Source organism: Giraffa tippelskirchi, chromosome 4 (genome assembly GCF_054371585.1).
Source record: "Giraffa tippelskirchi isolate mGirTip1 chromosome 4, T2T-mGirTip1v1.2.pri, whole genome shotgun sequence".
Classification (NCBI taxonomy): Eukaryota; Metazoa; Chordata; class Mammalia; order Artiodactyla; family Giraffidae; genus Giraffa; species Giraffa tippelskirchi.
This window is the reverse complement of record NC_137278.1, coordinates 167772403-167796368: the sequence shown is the minus strand read 5'-3', so window position 1 is coordinate 167796368 and position 23966 is coordinate 167772403. Positions and strand designations below refer to the sequence as shown.

Sequence of the window (23966 nt, the reverse complement as noted above, 5' to 3'; positions counted from 1 at the left end):
AAAGACCTGTGACCACATATTATAGAGAGGATGGTCATCAACCATGACCACCGGGGCAAGCCCCGCCTCCACTCCACACACCCCCTCCAGCTGTACTGGAATCCTGCTCTGGGACCTTCTCAGAGGCTCCTTTGAACCGGACTTCACCACTGGGCCTCAGCTGCTTGGAGAACAGGCTCTGAAGCCCAAATTCTAACTCCACCCCTCAGTAGCAATGGCATCTCGGACCAGTCATTGAATCCATCCGACCCTCAGTTTCCTCCCCAATAAAATGGGGATAAGAAACACCCACTTCACAAGAACAGTGTGGAGATGAAATGAGTTAATGTGTGTGAAAGGCCTTGCACAGTACTCAGCTCAGCAACTGTTAGTTCCCCCCGTGGATGAAAGGAAGGGGGTGGCAGAGCGGAGAATACAGGCACATAGTACAATTTTCCTGGAGCACCCATTCTTTGGGGTTCATATATTACCTGTGCCTGAGAGCTTCACACCAATTCACTGTTCATCCACATAGCATCCCATTTCCAGAACATGATGATAACAAGAATAACCAATAAAGAATAACAGTTGTTAAATATGTACCATGTATGAGACACGGGAAAACACTTTGCACTCATCACATTATTATTTTAATATTACTTTGATCATCATAAATATTCCATAAGGCAGTCTAGAGCCATACTGCCCACATTCAAATCTGACCCAAACGCTTACTAGTTGTGTCACCTTAGGTAAATTCTTTAAACTTCTTGTTCCTCAACTTCCTAACCTGTAAAATGGAGATAATAATAATAGCACATATTTCATAAAGTTGTGGCTAGGATTAAAACAGTTAATACATGATGGCAGAGATGTTTAGTGCCCTACCCAAAATTAATGCCCCTTTAACAGTGTCGAATTGTGGCTAGGAGTGGCTGTCCTGCTGGAAACCATAATTTCCAGTCCCTGATATCTAGTTGAGGCCATGTGACTAAACTCTGGTGTTTGGAATGTGGAAGGAATTAATATACCCACATCCAAGACTATCCTATAAAAACCTCCCCATCATCCTCACTGTTGCCCCCAGTCAAGGAAGTTCCTGAGAGTCGCATATTCTAGACGGCAGACCCTCTAACAGATTCCATGAAAGAGAGCACCTCCTTCCACTAGCTTCAGCTGGACTCAACATGAATGAGAAAACAACTTTGATTGTGTTCAGTCGCTGAAATGTTAGAATTTATCTGATGCAACAACTTGCATTACCCTAACTAATAAAGAAACTGAAATTGACACTGGAAGTAGGGTACTTATATGTGTGGCATTGGCTTAGAAGTCAGATGGTAGGTTAAGATGTTCAAGGCTGGAAAACTGGAGCCTCATATTATGCAGCAGTGAAATGTTTAGTTAAACTGTCACTATGATAATTTAGAAGGCAGACCTCATGCCTACTGAGCCTGTAAGCTCTAGGGGGAAAAGGATTGAAAAATAATGGTAAGAGAGTTTGCTGCTTGTTCTGGGCTAAGTTTAGCAAGATATTAGGGGAAGAGAGGATTGCAGGCATGAACTAGTCAGTTTGCATGTAAAATTGGAAAGAGGTAGTGCAGACACGAAGAAAACAGCTATTCCTAGATACTGAACAATAAGAACAAAGATTGAGCAGACGTCTAAGTGAAGCATCAGTTAGAACTGAACATGGAACAACAGACTGGTTCCAAATTGGGAAAGGAGTACATCAAGGCTGTATATTGTCACCCAGCTTATTTAACTTATATGCAGAGGACATCATGAGAAACGCTGGGCTGGATGAAGCACAAGCTGGAATCAAGATTGCCAAGAGAAATATCAATAACCTCAGATATGCAGATGACACCACCCTTATGGCAGAAAGTGAAGAAGAACTAAAGAGCCTCTTGATGAAAGTGAAAGAGGAGAGTGAAAAAGTTGGCTTAAAGCTCAACATTCAGAAAACCAAGATCATGGCATCTGGGCCCATTACTTCATGGCAAATAGATGGAGAAACAGTGGAAACAGTGGCAGACTTTATTTTTTGGGGCTCCAAAATCACTGCAGATGTTGACTGCAGGCATGAAATAAAAAGATGCTTGCTCCTTGGAAGAAAAGTTATGACCAACCTAGACAGCATATTAAAAAGCAGAAACATTACTTTGCCAACAAAGGCCCGTCTAGCCAAGGCTATGGTGTTTCCACTGGTCATGTATGGATGTGAGAGTTCAATATAAAGAAGGCTGAGCACCAAAGAATTGATGCTTTTGAACTGTGGTGTTGAGGAAGACTCTTGAGAGTCCCTTGGACTGCAAGGAGATCCAACCAGTCCATTCTAAAAGAAATCAGTCCTGAATATTCATTGGAAGGACTGATACTGGAGCTGAAACTCCAATAAGTTGGCCACCTGATGTGAAGAACAGACTCATCTGAAAAGACCCTGATGCTGGGAAAGGTTGAAGGCAGGAGGAGAAGGGGACGACGATAGAATATGAGATGGTTGGATGGTATCACCGACTCAGTGGACGTGAGTTTGAGTAAACTCTAGTAGTTGGTGATGAACTGGGAGGCCTGGCGTGCTGCAGTCCATGGGATCACAAAGAGTCGGACATGACTGAGTGACTGAACTGAGCTGAACCTAGTGAAATAATGTCAGATAGAGTGTATAAGGTTCCCACCTAAGCCTGATGGCCTCATTAAGTTGAGAGAGAAATAGAGGTTTGAGGTGAAGGAAGAAATAATCCAGGCTTGAGAATTAGGTCTAGGAAATAACTGGCTGCTGGTAAGCTAGATGTCATCGATGAAAATCCTACTGAGCTGTTGAGGGAATTTCATTGGCAAAATCTATAAGCCTGGATTTTAAAAATCTTTTCCTGTTAAAGCATTAAAACAATCCTTGCGTGCATGCAAAGTTGCTTCAGTCATGTCTGACTCTTTGCAACCCCATGGACTATATGTAGCCAACCAGGCCCCTCTGTCTATGGGATTCTCCAGGCAAGAATACTGGAGCAGGTTGCCATGCCCTCCTCCAGGGGATCTTCCCAACCCAGGGATCAAATTTGCATCTCTCATGTCTCCTGCATTGACAGATGGGTTCTTTACCACTAATGCCACCTGGGAAGCCCAAAACAATCCTTGGGCCCCTTAAAATTCAAGGCAAGAACTAGATCACTAGATTTAGAGCCTCAAAGATGTCATATTCCCTAAGACCCACTTCAAGGGTGGCCAAGAAGCATTAGAAACGCTAATCCTCCTACAGGGAAGAGCCACAAGTGTGGAGAACAATGAACTGGGAAATTGCTCTCAGAGAGCAGAAGTGGGGCTTAAGCAAGGAAACCTCACCCATGGTCTGCTTGGCCAGATTTCATAACTACTAGGGGCCAGTGACTTCTGTGTATCTCCCACTGCTGCCTTTTCCTAATGGGTTATCCTCCGATACGGTATACAGGCACAGAGGGGAAGATAATGAGTTTCTTTTGGATCCTGGGTCCCTGAACCATGAGGAGCCACATTCAACCCTGTGGATAGGTCAGGAATTCAACCAAAGATCCAGAACTTCAAGTTGAAAGTAGGGACTGGATAGAACATGAGGATCCTTCCTTAGAGGAAGGGAACCATGTTTTGTGTCTGAGAAGAAGGATATACAGAGATATTTGGTGGCCAGAGGGCCCGTGGCATATCTGGCCAGGGACACACAAACATGATGATGAAGGCTCCTTTCAGGTTTAGCCCATAACACCGTTCTTAAGATGCCCCACACTCTTCTTCCTCTACCTATGGGCTGGATAAATGTCCAAGGAAGGCCCCAAAGGCCACAGGTTGAAGGTAAAGAAAGCACTCTCTCCATCAGTCTTGGTATTCAAATGACACTCCAGTTCACTCCCACCACACTCCACTCCCAATCAGTCTTAAGTGAGTAAGAAATGACCTTCTACTGTGTTAAGCTCCTAAGATTTGGAGGTTGTCTTTTATAACAGCTAATGTAACTATAACAATTATAATATATAGCACTCTTCGAACAGTGCTTGGCATATAATAAGCACTGCACAAGTGTAGCTATTACTATTACAAAACCCATTTTACAAATAGGGAAACTTATGGGTGTGTCTGACTCCCAAGTCAATTACTATTTTATATTTACTTCTCAGTAAATGATAGTCAGATCCATTTTATAGGTAAGTTTGGTGTCTGGCTTAAGGTCACAAATAACAACAGATCCAGAATTAGAGGCCCTTCTTCTATTCAAAGGCCATTAGCCACCCCACCCCTTACTCCAGATCTCCAGGTTGGCCCCCCATTGTTTTATTTTGTTGTTATTTTTATGGTGTGTTTCAGGAAACACTCTACTTACAAGTACCCCAGCACTGAACTGGTAAATCTGAATAGAAAACCAAGTAACCCTCCACTGACCCAAATTTCAAGTTTTAATTTGCATTGAGTTAATTAAAAACGTGCTCTGTGAGCACAGACACTGACATGGCTGGCTGCTGAAATGGCTTTTGCTGCTGCTGCTGCTAAGTCGCTTCAGTCGTGTCCGACTCTGCGTGACCCCATAGACGGCAGCCCAACAGGCTCCCCCGTCCCTGGGATTCTCCAGGCAAGAATACTGGAGTGGGTTGCCATTTCCTTCTCCAATGCATGAAAGTGAAAAGTGAAAGTGAAGTCGCTCAGTCGTCTCCGACTCCTAGCGACCCCATGGACTGCAGCCCACCAGGCTCCTCCATCCATGGGGTTTTCCAGGCAAGAGTACTGGAGTGGGGTGCCATTGCCTTCTCCGATGGCTTTTGCAGTTCTTCGCAAAAAGCTGGGTTTCTTCTGTTATGGTTTGGTCCAGCACAGCAACCCTGTACTATGGAATAACTCAACCAGCTTGGGGGATCTGAGGGAAGATGGGTGGGGGGGGTGGATCTGGGGGATGATGGGTGGGCCAGGAAAACAGCTGAGTAAGCATTTAATCTATGGAGCAACAGAAAAGCAAAAGACCTGAACACCAACTTACCCACCAAACCAGGGTTGGTGAGGTGAGGGCTCATGTTAATTAATGTTTATAAAGTGATTGGGGATCCCAGAAGTGAATGAGACTATTCAAAATCCCCTTATTATTATTATCACCAGTCTGAATAATCTGCTTTTTAAGGAAGCCACTATTATCGAGTGCCTACTATGTGGCACTTGCTTTCACACATCTGATCTAATTCTTTTAATCACCCTATGTGGTAGGTTTGGGTTTTCTTCCGTTTTTATGTCTTTTTTGGTTTTGTAATCCTCACTCTGTAGATGAGAAAAACAAATTCAGCAAAATTAAGTCACCTGCTAAAGAGTGGCAGAGCTAAAATCTAAGGCTAGATCTTTCTAAGTGTAAAGCCCTTCTCCCTTTCGTCACACCACACTGCCTCTTGCAATCTTCTCTTCAAATTCTTTCTGCATTTGAAACAAAATTCCATCCAAGGATGCCTATGGCTTTTTTTATGTCTTCTTTTTTACTGAAGTGTAATTTGCAATACAGTGAAACACACATATCTTAAGTTTACAACGCAATGCATTTTGACAAAGGCACATACCTCTGAACCCACGCCCCTATCAACAGAAGGACATTTCTATCACCCAGAAAGCTCCCTGGTGCCCCTTCACTAATGATGCCTTTTTTTTTTTTTTAAAGAAATACAGTCAATAAAATGAGCTACTTTCCTTTGATCAAACAATCTATTTGTGACCTTCACAATGAGGCTATGCGCTGAGGTGGGTGCACTGACTTATTTGATGCTTTGAATATCAGGAAGGAAGATTCAGTTAAAATTCTGCACCCTGTTGGTTCCATCCACATTGAATACATGGATAAGACAAAGATAACAGATACCATTATGCCTGAATTATATGACTACCATCACCATTTTGGTCCCTAAAATATGTCATGCACCAGACTGTAATATTTATACAAATAATTTCATTTAATCCTCATAATTATTACCTCTACTTTACAGCTGAGGAAACTGGGGCTCAGAGAGATTAGGTATGATACCTAAGAACACACAGCTAGAAAAATTTAAGCCTTGAAATTCAAATCCAGGATACCTGATTTCACAGGCTTTTACAGATGCTGATGGGTAAATTTTATATCTCAAAGATGTAATGGGCTAGTTATAATCATTCAACAAATAGTACCCAGGGTTTACTAAGTTTTAGGTGCTGTGCTGAGTGATATGCAGAAAGATACAAAGATGATAAAGATACAGTCTCAACTGTTAGTGCCACAGTGCGATGGGGAGTCATTTAGAGCAAAGTCAGGGTCAAGATTCCCACGGGATGGGGAAAGGGCTGTGGAAGGCCTAGGTTTGGGGAGGAAAAATGGGTTGCATCAAGGAAGGCCTCACAGAGATTCCAAAAGACAGTTTTTGAATCAAGTCTTCAGGGTTGAGTGGGAACTGGCCCACTTAACCACTTAAACTGATGGAGTTTAAGGTAAATGACTGCACAGACAATGGTGTGGTGAAGCACTTCTGTCTGCTCTTTATTGAGCTTTAGCAAAATCAATCAAGCCAAATTTTAAACCCCCTACCCCTCACTGAGTTGTCTTAGCTGTTATCCCAGATACTCTAAACAGCTGAGAGTCAATAAAAGGAAAAAACCAGCTTTGAAGAATAAAACAGTCACCACAGAGTTCACACCCTAAGCCCATGTGTGCGATTCTTGACAGCCAGCAAGCCCTCACTGAGAGCCAATTATCTTTTATTTTCTGAGTCAAGTCCCATGTGATCCATTTCCTGATTCTTTGGGTCATAGGTGCAGAAAATTAGAAAGGTGGACAGGTACAGAGATGGCAGTAAGAAGGGGCAACCAAGGTAGAAAGACTTGAAAAGATGATTCAAGGAATTCACAATTCCACAGTTCGTTTCTGGATATCACTGTACAATATTACACAATAGCTCACTCAACTCTACAGGCATCTAAGAAGCTGTGTATAAGGAGCTTAAATCCAGTTCTGTCCTGTACAGTCTGATAGGAACAAAAGGTGTATAAATTAGGATAGAAAGACTGTCAGGCTAAGAAGGGCCTCAGTTCAACTGTGTAGTTAATTAAGGGCAGCAAGGATGGCCTGAAGGCAGGGAACTCATCTGTCACTAAAGAGCAAGACACTTATGTTTTCTGTGCTTCAGTTTCCTCCTCTGTATAATGGGGATAATAGCAGTATCTTTCCAAGTGAATGTTGAGGGTTAAATGGGTCAATATACAGAGTGGTATTGAATGCACGTTAGCTGTTACTAGCTTGTACCCCTACTTGCTCAGTGCCTAGATTTAGTAACTGCTCAATAAATATTGACTAACAAATGAATTCAGGAATTAATAAGTGATGCTACTGAGTTAAAGGGGGAGAAAGATTATGTAAGGCATGGGCTCCTTAATAAGACTTGCAGATCAGAAAGAATGTCATGCAAAACAGTTGAAGAAATAGATTTGATGTTTAATGTATGTTTCAGATACCTAAAAAATTAATTGCTTGTTTCTTACTGCTTCCTTCCATTTTTAACAAGCCCAAGGAAAAGAGGTGAAGAGATCACAATGAAATTACACTATATCTCATACTACAAGATGGTGGAAGGGGCCCTGAGACCTACAAGTTAAGCTCTGTGGTGTGGAAATGCTGCAATGGCAGCAAACCCCAACCACCACACTCTCACCCTGCCCCAAACCAGCTCTGTGGTCGTCTCCTTCCTCAAATTATACTTACTCCAAAAAGGATAAACACAAAAACTGTCTTTAAAAGATGCTAAAGATCATAAAAGTAAAACCAACTTGAAAAAATATAGAGGCTACTAACACAAACAGAGCTACAAGAGGACTTGGGAGTGTATTACAGATCGAAGCCTTCATTATATAGAAGAGGAGACTGAGGCCCAGAGAAGCAAAGTGAGTTATGGCCCCAAGTCACAACTTCAAGAGAATGGCCAACTTAGAGGTGAAGCAGGGCACCCAGATTCCCAAGTGAAGTGAAAGTGCAAATGGCTCAGCCCTGTCCCACTCTTTGTGATCCCATGGACTGTAGTCCACTGAAGCCCGGCAAGCTCCTCTGTCCATGGAATTCTCCAGGCAAGAATATTGGAATGGGTAGCCATTCCCTTCTCCAGGGGATCTTCCCTACCCAGGGATCCAACCCGGGTCTCCTGCGCTGCAGGCAGATTCTTTACATCTGTACCACCAGGGTAGCCAAACTGGAGTCCAAAGGGGGGAATGCTTTTCTTCCCAAAGGAAACAGCAGTGGGAGGAGATTCCAGTCGGAATAGCAAGTAAGGGTTGGGGGGCGGGGAGGTAAGAACGGGGGCGGTGGGAAGAAAATTAAGTCTCTCTGTGCTTTTTGTGGGGGCAGGGTTCAAACAGAAATTATCCAGTCTTAAGCTCCTGGGTTTTACAGGTGAATCCTCATTCTCCTCCAGAAGAAACGCACACAAAGACCAATGCTTTCTCCCAGGTGTTTCCATCTCATCAGGATTTCACAGGTAGGGGTGGGCCTGCATGGGAAGCCTTACAGGTACCCTCCCTTTAGAGGTTTCGCTCTCCGACAGGCAGCAGAGGGGGAAGGGCTTTGGCGAAGATGCGGGAGGAGTCTTGATGAGCATCGGGGAGTTGCCAACCTGGCCCCACCACACACACGCGCGCGCGCGCACACACACACTTTTTGCTTCTTCCTTCCCCTCCCCCAGTGATGACCAAAGCCAGGTGAGGGGACGGACAACTGGAAGTTCTGTTTCCAAAGGGCTTCTGCTGGAGCTGCTTGCTTCTGCGCACACCCACAGAAACACGCGCGGACGCGCGCACACAGACTCTCACAAATAGGCACACACTCCCATGCACACACTTGGCACCCCCAGAGGCCAGGCCGCGCCCGCTGCATCTCTGCTTCGGCTCAGGGAAAACGACAGGCAGCAACATGAATGAAATCTGCCCAGAAAGACTGCATTTCAGCTCCAACCACGCAGCCTCCAGCCAAACCGCCGAATATGTAACAAAGTTTTATTTCGCTTTTGGAGTCTCCAGTTACACTTCTACCATTTCCTGTGGAAAACTGAAGCTTTGAAGTGTCTAGCTCCGGCTTTCGCAGACAGGCGGACCGCAAGCTCGAGCTCTCGAAAACAAACGCCCCGGCCCCACCCCCTCTGCCACCAGAACTGCAGGTTCAAACCCACCCAGCTCTGGCCTTCAAAATAGGGGGTGCGGAAAGGAATGACAGAACCTGCTGGAAACCACCTCTTAAACTGACAGTCTCCCCGGAACTCCGCCCCACTCCCATCTTGAACGGATCCCTTAAGCCAAGTGGTGACAAGCCGCAGCTCCCAGACAGCCAACGGCGGCAAGAGCTGGGAGGTCTCCATCAGGGGGGCTGTCCATTGCGCAACGCCCACCAGCTGTGAGCTCTGGCCTCAAAAACTGCCCCAGAAAAATTGCCCGTTCCACCCTCTCACCACGTACACCTTTCCCCGACTGTTTCTAGGCCGAGTGAGCTCTCAGTCTGCCTTTACGGCCACGGGGCCTCTCCTTCACCAGCTCACCGACGGCGTCCCGAAGGCGCCGGGAAGCAAGCGAAATGGGCGGCAGAGACAGGAAAGCGTCTCCTCCCGAGTTCCAGGGAGCCAAACTCCTTCGCCTGGGTATTTGTCATTTTTAAGGTCAAAACAAAAAAACAAAACCCCACAGGGCTCTGGCAGAAATATATACTAGGCGCAAATGATCGCCCCCCAAAGTGGCGCTGTGTTCTTCCTACAGCCTGCAGGAGGCAGCCGCCGCTCCGCCCGGGATCGCGGGCGGAACCGCAAGCTCTCTAACTTGGGACCCTACCAGCCGCGTCAAGTACGCTCAGCGCATCCCGAAAGCAGGAGGCACTGGGGGTGGGGGGTGTTTCTGGCCGTCTTCAGATCGGCGGTCCCCTCAGAGGTTTAAGATAGCAGCGGGCGGCCGAAAGGACGTGGGAGGGGACCGAAGGGCCAACTTACGAGGAGAGTTGGCTGCGCTGGATGGGAGGGGGCGGCACCCGCGCGGCCACTTACCGCTGGCGTTCTTCCCGCAGATGAGGTGCTGGTAGGGCTGCAGCAGCCCCCAGATCTCGGAGTCGTTGTTGACCGTGTACTCCAGCGTCTCCACGGTGAACTTGGGCGCCTCGTGGAGCGCGTGGTGGTGGTGGTGGTGGTGGTGATTGGCGGCGGCTGCCGTTGGGGCTGCGGCGGCGGCGGCAGCAGCAGCAGCGACGGTCGGCGGGACGCAACAGCTGCTGCCCCCGCTGGCGCTGCTGGCTGCGCTGCAGGCGCCGCCGCTCGCCGCTCCCCCTCCGGGGACCTCCCGCTCCTTATCCGCCGCGGGGGTTGCTCCGGGGCCCGAGCCTTGGCCTGGGCCAGAGCTGGAGCCCGGGCCCGGGCCCGGGCCGGTGCAGCTCCTGGGCAGCCCGGAGGCCACGACCCGCGCGTAGATGTCCCGGAATAGGCTCTCCATGCAGGCCGTCAGGTAGATGGCTGCGTGCTCGTGGATGCGCAGCGCCACGCGGCTGTCCACCATCCAGCGGTACACGCGGCCCACAGAGAAGGTGAGGCCGCAGCGCGCCGATTTGCCGCGGCCCAGGCGGTCGCCGCCGGCACTGCTCATGTTGTAGAGGGACAGCGCGGCCAGCGCGGCCGCCGTGCAGTGCGCCGCCAGGCCCCAGGACAGCACGATCTCCATGGCGCTCTGGATCTCATACTTGGTGCACTTAGCGAAGCGCAGGCTCAGGCGCTGTGCCTCCTTGGCGATGCGTACCAGCGCCCGGCTCACCAGCGTCGACAGCTTGGCCAGTGCGTCTTTAGGCAGGCCGCCGGGGGCCACCGGGCCTGCCCGGGGATCCCGTGAGCGCAGGAGCAACGCCTCCAGCTCCTGGAGGGTCCAGGGGACCTCGTCGAGGTCCGGCAGCAGCCGCGAGCAGTGCTGGCCGGCACAGTCCAGCCCCTCGGAGTCTTCCACCAGGGCAGTGTTGACAGTGTCAAAGCTGTTGTGCCGGCTGTGCATGGAGTCAGTTAGAGGCGGCCGGCAGCTCCCGCCATACGGGGACGCCGGGTGCGAGTCGGAACAGCACAGGGACAAGTTGGAGGAGCGCACTGAATCCGCCGCGCCACCATAACCCGAGTCCAGCGTCAGATCCTCCAGCGTCCGCACCGCCGGCTTCTTACCTCTCCTGGCCATCGCTGCGCCACTTCATGCCGCCGGGGAGCCGAGGGCAAGGAGCAGCGAGGAGCAGCGAGGAGCAGCGGGCGCCGCGGCGCGGGAAGAGCCGAGTCGGCGCCGCCTCGGCTCACTTTTCCACCAGCCGCGGCTACCAAGTGTGACTACTTTCGGATGCCTCCCCTAGCCGTCGCCGCTGGAATCCACAGGGCGCACCAGGGAGTCATCTTCCAGAGCCCAGGCCGGATCTGGGGCGCGCTAAGGAGCGAGCCAGGCCGGGGGAGAAGCTCACGCTGGACTCGCCCCTTCCAAAATAAAATAAAAGTGTCTGATCCGCTCCCTACTGGGCCGGGCTGGGCGCAGAAGCCGCAGGACGCCGGCCTCGGTGTTCGTAGGACGGAAATTTACTCAGATGCCGCCGCGGCAGCAGCTCCGCCGGCAGCTGGCTCTTGGCTCTCGGCTCCCCATTTCGTGGTTCCCGGGCCGGGGTTCACTCCGTGTTCGCCCGCCCGGCACTGAAGAGCAGCAGCGACCGCGGCGGCTGCAAACCCTGCCGAACCCCGCAAGCCCTGGGCAGTCAGCGGGGCGGGCGTATGTAAAGCAGGGCCGGCGGAGAGCCAATGGGATTGGAGGATGTTAATTACCTTTAAATAAATAAATAAATAAATAAATATATTCCTCAGCTCCACGCAGCCCCGCCCCTCAAACACGCCCCCGGCCTGGGACCGAGGCTGCAGGAAGTGGGGAGCTGGGGCCTGAGAACTGTTGGTGGGTGTGTGTGTTGGGGGCAGTGGGAGCTTAGAAACACAGATGATTATTGGAAAAGCAGGATGATTATCCTTGCTATCCCTGCCCTTCAGGCTTCGACTTTGATACCAGACCTGAAGAAGGGTAGGTTGGGTAGGTTGGACAGGTGACCCACCCACCCACCGAGTTGTGCTCCCCCCAGCGGTTCACAATGTGTCTGCTTGGGGTTGCTTTCTGCCCTTGCGTTTCGGATTTCACTTTCCTTTTCCTTTCTCTAGTACACAAAGAACGTTTTTTCTTCCTTTCCACCTCTGGGTCCCCAAAACAATTAATGCTGCCCTCTTTCAGACCCAGTTTGCCACAGAGTGGAGATAAGAAACCAGACAAGCAGAGGGATAAGGAATGGACAAGGCTGGAAGGCTGTCTCTGGACATTAGCCGACAGCCACCAGGGCTCGTGAACTACATTCCTTTAGTAGCCAGGAGGACCCTGAGTCCATCCTTCAAATGCTTAGGGGTGGACTGGAGGGAGGGCTTGCTGTGGTTTAGTCGCTAAGCCCTGTCGGACTCTTTGCGACCCCATGAACTGTAGCCCGCCAGGCTCCTCTGTTCACTGGATTTTCCAGGCAAGAATACCGGAGTGGGTTGCCATTCCCTTCTCCAGAGGATCTTCCTAACCCAAGGATAGAGCCTGCATCTCCTGCTTGGCAGGCAAGTCCTTTACCACTGAGCCACCTGGGAAGTCTCACTTTGACATTCTGGTGGGTATAGTTCCAGACAGCTCAAGAGTTTTTCTTTTTTGACTAAAGAATAATCTACATACATGTCTTAATTGGTTTTATGTCCAATAGCATTGTCCTGTTAATTGTCCCCATCCATCAGGGAAGAAACCAAATCTTATTCACCTAGGGATCACCAGTCCCACTGTCTCTGCCAGGGGATAGGGGACTCTCCTGCTCTGGCTTCCTCTGAGTTTCTAGCTTAAAAATGCCCTTCTAGGGAAGGTAGCCCAGATCCTTCATGTTACAAAACAATATTCAACTAAGTAAATTTTTTTTTAATAAATTTATTTATTTTAATTGGGGGCTAATTACTTTACAATATTCTAATAGTTTTTGCCATAAATTGACATGAATCAGCCATGGGTCCACATGTGTTCCCCTTCCCGGACCCCCCACCCACCTCCCTCCCCATCCCATCCCTCTAGGTCATCCCATTGCCCCGGCCCTGAGCATTTGTCTCATGCATCGAACATGGAATGGTGTTCTGTTTCACATATGATAATATACATGTTTCAATGCTATTCTCCCAGAACGTCCCACCCTCACCTTCTCCCTCAGAGTCCATAAGACTGTTCTATGCATCTGTGTCTCTTATTCTGTCTCGCATATAGGGTTATCGTTACTATCTTTCAAATTCCATATATATGCATTAGTATACTGTATTGGTGTTTTTCTTTCTGGCTTACTTCACTCTGTATAATGGGCTCCAGTTTCATCCATCTCAATAGAACCGATTCAAATGTATTTTTTTTTAATGGCTGAGTAATATTCCATTGTGTATATGTACCACAGCTTCCTTATCCATTCGTCTGCTGATGGACATCTAGGTTGCTTCCATGTCCTGGCTATTGTAAACAGTGCTGCGATGAACATTGGGGTACATGTGTCTCTTTCAATTCTGGTTTCCTCAGTGTGTATGCCCAGCAGTGGGATTGCTGGGTCATACGGCAGTTCTATTCCCAGTTTTTTAAGGAATCTCCACACTGTTCTCCATAGTGGCTGTACTAGTTTGCATTCCCACCAACAGTGTAAGAGGGTTCCCTTTTCTCCACACCCTCTCCAGCATTTATTGCTTGTAGACTTTTGGATAGCAGCCATTCTGACTGGTGTGAAATGGTACCTCATTGTGGTTTTGATTTGCATTTCTCTAATAATGAGTGATGTTGAGCATCTTTTCATGTGTTTGTTAGCCATCTGTATGTCTTCTTTGGAGAAATGTCTGTTTAGTTCTTTGGCCCATTTTTTGATTGGGTCGTTTATTTTTCTGGAATTCAGCTGCAGAAGTTGCTTGTATATTTTTGAGATTAATTGTTTGTCTGTCGCTTCGTTTGCTGTTATTTTCTCCCATTCTGAAGGCTGTCTTTTCACCTTGCTTATAGTTTCCTTTGTTGTGCAAAAGCTTTTAATTTTAATTAGGTCCCATTTGTTTATTTTTGCTTTTATTTCCAATATTCTGGGAGGTGGGTCATGGAGGATCCTGCTGTGATTTATGTCGGAGAGTGTTTTGCCTATGTTTTCCTCTAGGAGTTTTATAGTTTCTGGTCTTACGTTTAGATCTTTAAACCATTTTGAGTTTATTTTTGTGTATGGTGTTAGGAAGTGTTCTGGTTGCATTCTTTTACAAGTGGTTGACCAGTTTTCCCAGAACCACTTGTTAAAGAGATTGTCTTTTCTCCATTGTATATTCTTGCCTCCTTTGTCGAAGATAAGGTGTCCATAGGTGCGTGGGTTCATCTCTGGGCTTTCTATTTTGTTCCATTGATCTATATTTCTATCTTTGTGCCAGTACCATACTGTCTTGATGACTGTGGCTTTGTAGTAGAGCCTGAAGTCAGGCAGGTTGATTCCTCCAGTTCCATTCTTCTTCCTCAAGATTGCTTTGGCTATTCGAGGTTTCTTATATTTCCATACAAATTGTGAGATGATTTGTTCTAGTTCTGTGAAAAATACCATGGGTAGCTTGATAGGGATTGCATTGAATCTGTAGATTGCTTTGGGTAGTATACTCATTTTCACTATATTAATTCTTCCAATCCATGAACACGGTATATTTCTCCATCTGTTTGTGTCCTCTTTGATTTCTTTCATCAGTCAACTAAGTAAATTTTAAAGCTCTTATTGGCTTTATTCAACCATTTGCAAATCCGGCAGTTTCGCATGTAGTAGATGGAAAGGAGCTTGGAGGAGCTGTATGAAATGAAAGACTTACATAGACAGAATGGCGCGGGAACAAGGAAGTTACACCAGGCAAAAGAGAAGGTTGGTTATTGCTAGGTTGCTTTCCTCTCAGGGATGGCAGGGGGTCTAGAAGGCAGATTACCTAACTACTGCTGCTCAAGTGATTCCTGATTGACTAGTTTAAGATTCTATTTCTGAGAGAGCCAGGTGGAGCTTAGCATGTGCTAAGTCGTTTCAGTTGTGTCTGACTCTTTGCCACCCTATGGACGGTAGCCCACCAGGCCCTTTGTCCATGGGATACTCTAGGCAAGAATACTGGAGTGGGTTGCTGTGCCCTCCTCCAGGGGATCTTCCCAACCCAGGGATTGAACCTGTGTCTCTTACATCTACATTCATTGGAAGGCGGGGTTTTTTTTTTTTTGGTTTTTTTTTTTTAACCACTAGTGCCATCTGGGACTCCATTTGGGGCCTGGTGTCTTTTTAACACTCAATACTGTCTTGGGTGTTTCAACCACCTCTGCCACTTCTGAGGCTGTTGATTTCTGGGCCCTTGTAACACTAGGTTGCTGCAGTCTGGTTACTGGTTAGATTCCACACTGAGCTACAGATTCCCCATGCACAGGCTTGACACAGAGGAGGCAATCAGTAAATATTTGTTGTACACTGGTGAAGGAAGGACATGCTTTTGAACTGCTGATTCAATTATGGATTTTCCCAGATAACCCAGTCGATTGTCTGATGTCTCTCATCTCTGTTAGCCCAAATCCACCATTACTCATCCCTTCACCTTAATAAACAACCCTTCACCCTAATAAATGACCATTACCCTGTAGCTACTATCCTAATGTCTATGCCCATCACCTCTTTCTGTTGACTATTACAATATTCTACCAACTGGTCTCCTTCTCTCCTGCTGCTTCTTCACCAAAGCATCAAGTCCAAAAATCTTCCAAAATCCCAGTTCTCATCTTATCATTCCTGTCTTGTAGTAAATTCAAAGGCTCTCATTTGCCTTGCAGGTAAATAAAGTTTGTATTGGTTAGCTGGCCTTCAGGAATCTCACTCTGTTCCCAGATTATTTCCATACTATTCCAAACCTTTTAAAAGAGATTGTGATAGTTAATTTTATGTGTCAGCTTGACTGAGCCACAGGTGCCCGGATTAAACATCGTTCTGGGTATTTCTTCAAGAATGTTTCCAGGTAGGATTAGCATTTGAATTGATGGACTCAGTAAACTGCTTTCCCCACTGGGGTGGTTGTTGTTCAGTCAGTCAGTCGTGTCCAACTCTTTGCGATCCCATGGACTGCGGCGTGCTACGCTTCCCTGTCCTTAAACCATTGTGGCTGAGCATCATCCAGTCTGCAAAGGGGCTGAAAAAAACAAAAGGTAGAGAAAGGAAGAATTCATTACTCCCCAACCTCCACCTCACTGAGCTGGGACATCTCATCTCCTCCAGCCCTTAGGCTGGGATTTACATCACCTGCTCCCCTGGTTCTCAGGTCTTTGGACTTGGACTGAATTATACCAGCAGGTTTCCTGGGCCTCCAAGCTTGCAAACGTCAGATCACGAGTCTTCTCATTCTGCACAATTACATGAACCAATTCCTCATAATAAAACTTTGTCTACAGGTATTTTTTCACATATCATCGAATATAAGGATTCACAGTCTTCAGTGATCTGAGCACTGCTTTGTCCTCTAGGCTCGCTGTCATCACCTTAGCCTCCTGAAAACGTATTCAGTCACATAGACACATGATGCACTCACACACCCACACAGATATCTGCACACATATGAACATACAGACACAAAGACACACATACACATACACACACACCTTTATTCGAACCATACTGAAATCACTTGCTGATTTTCCAAGTTAATATGTTGTCCCTTGCATCTGATACGTCTTTGCAGAGGCTCTTTCCTTTACTTACTCTGCTCAAGGACACTTGTCTTCCTCTTCTGAATCTGGCAAGCCTCATCCTCTAAGATTCAGCTCCAAGAGTACTACCACAGTGAAGTTTTTCCTGACACTGCCTCCTGTCCACCCAGCCCTGACTTAGGAAGATGCCTCCATCTCTGTTATTTGGGACTGGTTCTCAGAGCCCTTTCTCTTCTCTGTATATTTTCCTGGTGATCTCATCCACTTGTATGCCTTTAGTTTCCACCTATGTGCAGATACTGCTTGAGTGATGGCCACTCAGAATGTAGGCAGCAAGAACCCAAGAAGAGCTAATGCACAGGGAAGAAAAGAGATGGAAACAATAGGCTTCACATTTATTTATTTTTTCCCTATGGCACCAGGTCAACTTGAGTTCCATTAATGCCTGTGCCAATTTTCCAATCAGGTACCCTGAATCTACTCATCTGTTTTATTCTGTCTTTTCTTGCCTTTGGAATGCACAAATAATCACACCCATCTTTTGGGGCTACTGGGGCTTAAATGAGATTTCTCCATACATAGGATTTAGCACAGTGTTCCACATGTGGTAATTACCCTATGTACAATGTTATTATCTTCTTCATTTCCCTACTTTTCTGCAATAAACGCATTGCTTATAGAGTAAAAAAAATGACAAATGTTACATATAAAATCCAAATGATGCTTCAAGGCTGGGCTGAAATGGCACTTTGTCTAGGAGGCTTAGCCATATCTTAGTGAACCTACTGCTGCCTGTTACACTGTAGGTATGCATATGCCTCCTCTCACCTTCCAGAAGACATACTCCTTGAAAGCTGGGATCTTGCCCCCAACATGGTTCAGTACTAATGAGCATGTCCCTTGTTATTATGGATAAACCAAAGCATATGTCTATTTAGCTTACTGGAATAGATCATTAATGATAATGTTAAGTACTGAGGGCACACCACCCCAAGCACTGAGAAAAATAAACACAGCAACCAAATGTTCAGTATTAGTCCCATACTATCAGAAAATTCAGCATCTGCAAAAAAAAAAGTCTAAAGAAAATTCAAATCTTCTCAAATTCCATCTCACAGAAATCAACACTAATGACTTGTGTTTCCTTCAAATCTTTCTACTTTTTCCTCATCCTTTGCTTTTAACAGATATATTTTGACAGAGTTGGAATTGTTCTGTAAGTAATTTTGCATTTTGACTTTTCCTTAAGAAATTTCCACCAGCTTGATATTATAATCATTTTCCCATGCTAGTAAATATTCATCTGTAATATTCTTTTTTGTGTGACTACAAAATACTCCAACATATGTTTATACCTTAACTGGTGTTTCCCCATTTGGTTGTTCTTCTGTTTTCTAACTGGGATAAGTAATGCAGGGATGAACCTCTTTGTACATAAATAACTCTTCTTCAAAGCAAGAAGTGTTATTGATATCTATGTTATCCTTGGAGAAATGCAGATCAACAATAAACATACATTAAAGATTTTTTAGGGACTTCCATGGTGGTCCAGTGTCTAAGATTCATGCTCCCAATATAGGGGGTGCATGTTGATTCCCTGGTTCAGGGAACTAGATTCCTCATGCCTCTCGTAAGGATTGACATGCTGTAACTAAAAATGATCCCACATGCTGCAACCAAGACTCACCCAGCACAGCCAAATAGTATAATCTTTTAAATAATAATATCTTTAAAAAAACAGAAATTAAATTACTGGAGTTATTTTGCCTATCAGATTAGCAAAGATTTATAAAGTCAGTCATGATGAATGAGTGTCATGATGGGACCTAAATTGGGGCAATATTTTGGTAGGGCAGTCTGTCGATATGTATCAAAATGCCAGTGTGTACTCCCAGTGGTTTCTCAGAAATTGTATCTTCTGATATTATCTAAGGTGATTCTTGTAAATTTTTCAAAAATATACAGGATGTTCTTTGTAATATTGTTTTAACACAGGACTTTGGGAAACAACCTAAATGTCTTTCAATAGGGCCTGATGAAATAATTATATTAATTCATATAAGGAAATATTTAGAAGTCTCAAAGAATAATGACGATCTTTATTTCCACAGCATATTGGGGAGTGAAGAAATTTTTGAAAATAGGTTTTAGAATTGCATATTTAATATGATCCAATTTATGTAAAATGTTTTATATAGAGCTAAATATATATATAAATATGTAAACTTGCCTGAAAGGATGGAAATAATAGCTTTAACTAGTTTATTGGATTTCCGAAGATTTTTTTAAAGGAGTTTTATTGATTCTAGTTCCATTCCTGGTGTTTCTTTCTTCTTTTGTTTTCTGATTTTTAAAAAAGTTTCTGTTTTTACTTCTGAAGTTTTTTTACAATAAACAGGTATCATTTTAGCAAAGCCAGAAATCTATTTTCCAAAGAAAATTAAATAATTTTATGCCCATTATTCTGAAGCCTACCCATCAATCAAAGTATTAATATAATCTTTCATTCTTCAGTGTGCTGGAAACCAAGTAGCAAGCCTAGCAACCAACCCAACAACCATAATGTGAACCAGCCTCATTCATCTGGGGTCACACGTGTTGAGAGCTTTATCACATGCTTTCTATGCATCTACTGGGTAGGAACAAACAAGGCCACTTGGTTTGGAAGCCTGGCTTCATTGATTTCTACCTATGTAATCTTGAACAGCCGGAAGGAGCTACCCCATGTCCAAGGTAAGGAGCAGCGGCTGCGCTTTGCTGGAGCAGCTGTGAAGAGACACCCCACATCCAAGATAAGAGAAAACTAAGTAAGATGGTAGGCACTGAGAGAGGGCATCAGAGGGCAGACAGACTGAAACCACAATCACCTTGTCTAGGAGGAGACAAGGTGACAACTAGCCAATCTGATCACATGGAGCACAGCCTTGTCTAGCTTAATGAAACTAGGCCATGCCGTTTGGGGCCACCCAAGACGGACGGGTCATGGTGCAGAAGTCTGACAGAATGTGGTCCACTGGAGAAGGGAATGGCAAACTACTTCAGTATTCTTGCCTTGAGAACCCCATGAACAGTATGAAAAGGCAAAAAGATAGGACACTGAAAGATGAACTCCCTGGGTCGGTAGGTGCCCAATCTGCTACTGGAGATCAGTGGAGAAATAACTCCAGAAAGAATGAAGAGATAGAGCCAAAGCAAAAACAACACCCCGTTGTGGATGGGACTGGTGATAGAAGCAAGATTCGATGCTATAAAGAGCAATATTGCATAGGAACCTGGAATGTTAGGTCCATGAATCAAGGCAAATTGGAAGTGGTCAAACAGATGACAAGAGTGAACATCGACATTCTAGGAATCAGTAAACTAAGATGGACTGGAATGGGTGAATTTAACTCAGATGGCCATTATATCTACTACTGTGGGCAGGAATCCCTTAGAAGAAATGGAGTAGCCATCATAGTCAACAAAAGAGTCTGAAATGCGGTACTTGGATGCAATCTCAAAAACGACAGAATGATCTCTGTTCGTTTCCAAGGCAAACCATTCAATATCACAGTAATCCAAGTCTATGCCCCGACCAGTAATGCTGAAGAAGCTTAATTTGAACAGTTCTGTGAAGATCTACAAGACCTTCTAGAACTAACACCCAAAAAAGATGTCCTTTTCATTATAGGGCACTGGAATGCAAAAGTAGGAAGTCAAGAAACACCTGGAGTAACAGGCAAATTTGGCCTTGGAGTACAGAATGAAGCAGGGCAAAGGCTAATAGAGTTCTGCCAAGAGAACACACTGGTCATAGCAAACACCCTCTTCCAACAACACAAGAGAAGACTCTACACATGGACATCACCAGATGGTCGACACCGAAATCAGATTGATTACATTCTTTGCAGCCAAAGATGGAGAAGCTCATACAGTTAGCAAAAACAAGACCAGGAGCTGACTGTGGCTCAGATCATGAACTCCTTATTGCCAAATTCAGACTGAAATTGAAGCAAGGGGAGAAAACCACTAGACCATTCAGGTATGACCTAAATCAAATCCCTTATGACTATACAGTGGAAGTGAGAAATAGATTTAAGGGACTAGATCTGATAGACAGAGTGCCTGATGAACTATGGGCAGAGGTTCGTGACATTGTACAGGAGACAGGAATCAAGACCATCCTCAAGAAAAAGAAATGCAAAAAAGCAAAATGGCTGCCTGAGGAGGCCTTACAAATAGCTGTGAAAAGAAGGGAAGCAAAAAGCAAAGGAGAAAAGGAAAGATATTCCCATTTGAATGCAGAGTTCCAAAGAATAGCAAGGAGAGATAAGAAAGCCTTCCTCAGTGATCAGTGCAAAGAAATAGAGGAAAACAATAGAATGGGAAAGACTAGACATCTCTTCAAGAAAATTAGAGATACCAAGGGAACATTTTGGTAATGTTGCAAATATGGGCTCAATAAAGGACAGAAATGGTAGGGACCTAACAGAAGCAGAAGATATTAAGAAGAGGTGGCAAGAATACACAGAAGAATTGTACAAAAAAGATCTTCATGACCCAGATAATCACGATGGTGTGATCACTCACCTAGAGCCAGACATCCTGGAATGTGAAGTCAAGTGGGCCTTAGGAATCATCACCATGAACAAAGCTAGTAGAGATGATGGAATTTCAGTTGAGCTATTTCAAACCCTGAAAGATGATGCTGTGAAAGTGCTGCACTATATATGCCAGCAAATCTGGAAAACTCAGCAGTGGCCACAGGACTGGAAAAGGTCAGTTTTCATTCCAATCCCAAAGAAAGGCAATGCCAAAGAATGCTCAAACTACTGCACAATTGCACTCATCTCACACACTGGTAAAGTAATGCTTAAAATTCTCCAAGCCAGGCTTCAGCAATACGTGAACCGTGAACTTCCAAATGTTCAAGCTGGTTTTAGAAAAGGCAGAGGAACCAGAGATCAAATAGCCACATCTGCTGGATCATCGAAAAAGCAAGAGAGTTCCAGAAAAATATCTATTTCTACTTTACTGACTATGCCAAAGCCTTTGACTGTGTGGATCACAATAAATTGTGGAAAATTCTTAAAGAGATGGGAATACCAGACCAGGTGGCAACAGTTAGAACTGGACATGGAACAGACTGGTTCCAAATAGGAAAAGGAGTACGTCAAGGCTGTATGCTGTCACCCTATTTATTTAACTTATATGCAGAGTACATCATGAGAAATGCTGGGCTGGAAGAAGCACAAGCTGGAATCAAGATTGCCAAGAGAAATATCAATAACCTCAGATATGCAGATGACACCACCCTTATGGCAGAAAGTGAAGAAGAACTAAAGAGCCTCTTGATGAAAGTGAAAGAGGAGAGTGAAAAAGTTGGCTTAAAGCTCAACATTCAGAAAACTAAGATCATGGTATCTGGTCCCATCACTTCATGGCAAATAGATGGGGAAACGGTGGAAACAATGGCTGACTTTATTTTTCTGGGCTCCAAAATCACTGCAGATGGTGATTACAGCCATGAAATTAAAAGACAGTTACTCCTTGCAAGGAAAGTTATGACCAACCTAGACAGCATATTAAAAAGCAGAGACATTACTTTGCCAACAAAGGTCCGTCTAGTCAAGGCTATGGTGTTTCCAGTGGTCATGTATGGATGTGAGAGTTGGACTATAAAGAAAGCTGAGCACAGAAGAATTGATGCTTTTGAACTGTGGTGTTGGGGAAGACTCTTGAGAGTCCCTTGGACTGCAAGGAGATCCAACCAGTCCATCCTAAAGGAGATCAGTCCTGGGTGTTCATTGAAAGGACTGATGTTGAAGCTGAAACTCCAATCCTTTGGCCACCTGATGTGAAGAGCTGACTCATTGGAAAAGACCCTGATGCTGGGAAAGATTGAGGGCCGGAAAAGGGGACGACAGAGGATGAGATGGTTGGATGGCATCACTGACTCAATGGACATGGGTTTGGGTGGACTCTCGGAGTTTGTGATGGACAGGGAGGCCTGATGTGCTGCGGTTCGTGGGGTCACAAAGAGTCGGACATGACTGAGCAACTGAACTGAGCTGAATCTTGAACAAGTTCCTTAGCCTCTCTGTGCCTCACCAGGCCTCTGTTCTTTGTTTTTAATTGGGGATAATAACAATACCTCGATAGGTTGACTGCGAGGACTAAATGAGGTCATTAGAACACTGTCTGGCCTGCACTGTAAATGCTCAACTAGTGTTGGTTACTTCTGTTATGGGTCAGGCACAGTGCTTGTCATTTGGGGCAATAGGAACTCAGCTTTCCTTCTGGGTACTGCCCTTGTTGAGCTTCTAGTTGAAACAGAGACATTAATAAGAGATGCAAGTGCAGTGTGTTTCCAGATAGGGGAAGTTCAAGAATTACACACATGAATTAACAGATTGTGTATGTTTCACTGCACTATTTCTGAGCGAGCCCCTGGCAAACATCAGCTATTTCCTGGGTACATAGTCAATGTGTATAAAGCTCAGCAATGATCCCTTTGCTGTGTGTGTCTTTGTGAGTGGAAGACTCTATCATTAGGTAGAAGACTATTGATGAGTCCACCCCAATTTCAATCTGCTCCACATCAGTGTGAAGTCAACGTCACTCAGTCGTGTCTGACTCTTTGTGATCCCATGGACTATACTGTCCATGGAATTCTTCAGGCCAGAATACTGGAGTGGGTAGCCTTTCCCTTCTCCAGAGGATCTTCTCAATCTAGGGATCGAACCCAGGTCTCCTGCATTGCAGGTGGATTCCTTGCAGCTGAGCCACAAGGGAAGCTCCACATCAGAAAGGGACATATATGCCTACTTCTTCTGAACTTTCTCCTGAGAGAAAGAATCACAGTCAACATAATGGCTTGCTCATTCATTGAGTGGGAATAGATCACACAATGCAAAGAACTTTAAAGAAGTAACTTTTCAGCAAGAGGTGTAGATGTACCTGTTAATATGAAGGAGCTCTGAGAGCAGATCCCAGTGCAATCATGGCCCTCACAGCAGTGATTCTTCATGTCTTAGGGTCATGCAGCCTTTGACAAATGGGTAGAGCTGCATGCATGTGGATAAACATTATTCATATTCAATTGATATACAGTATATGGGGTTCACTGATCTCAAGATTCTACCTGTAGTTGTCTGAATTGTACATTAATATGATAATTATTACAAACTCTAACACTTACTGAGAATGTACTTTGTGCCAGACTACTGTTCTAAGCA

At 45.3% G+C, this 23966-nt stretch overlaps 1 protein-coding gene across 1 annotated transcript in view; it reads right to left on the bottom strand.

The window, feature by feature from the left end:
• Nucleotides 1-23966, bottom strand: part of ABTB3 (ankyrin repeat and BTB domain containing 3) — a 462092-nt gene that overhangs the window by 319676 nt on the left and 118450 nt on the right. Inside the window, exons 2-3 of the mRNA XM_081591335.1 lie at nucleotides 15725-16235; nucleotides 10020-11801 (exon numbers count right to left, since the gene is read on the bottom strand). Of these exons, the coding sequence (XP_081447461.1) occupies nucleotides 10020-11178 (1159 nt within the window). The 5' untranslated portion in view covers nucleotides 11179-11801; nucleotides 15725-16235. The remainder of the gene's footprint in view (nucleotides 1-10019; nucleotides 11802-15724; nucleotides 16236-23966) is intronic.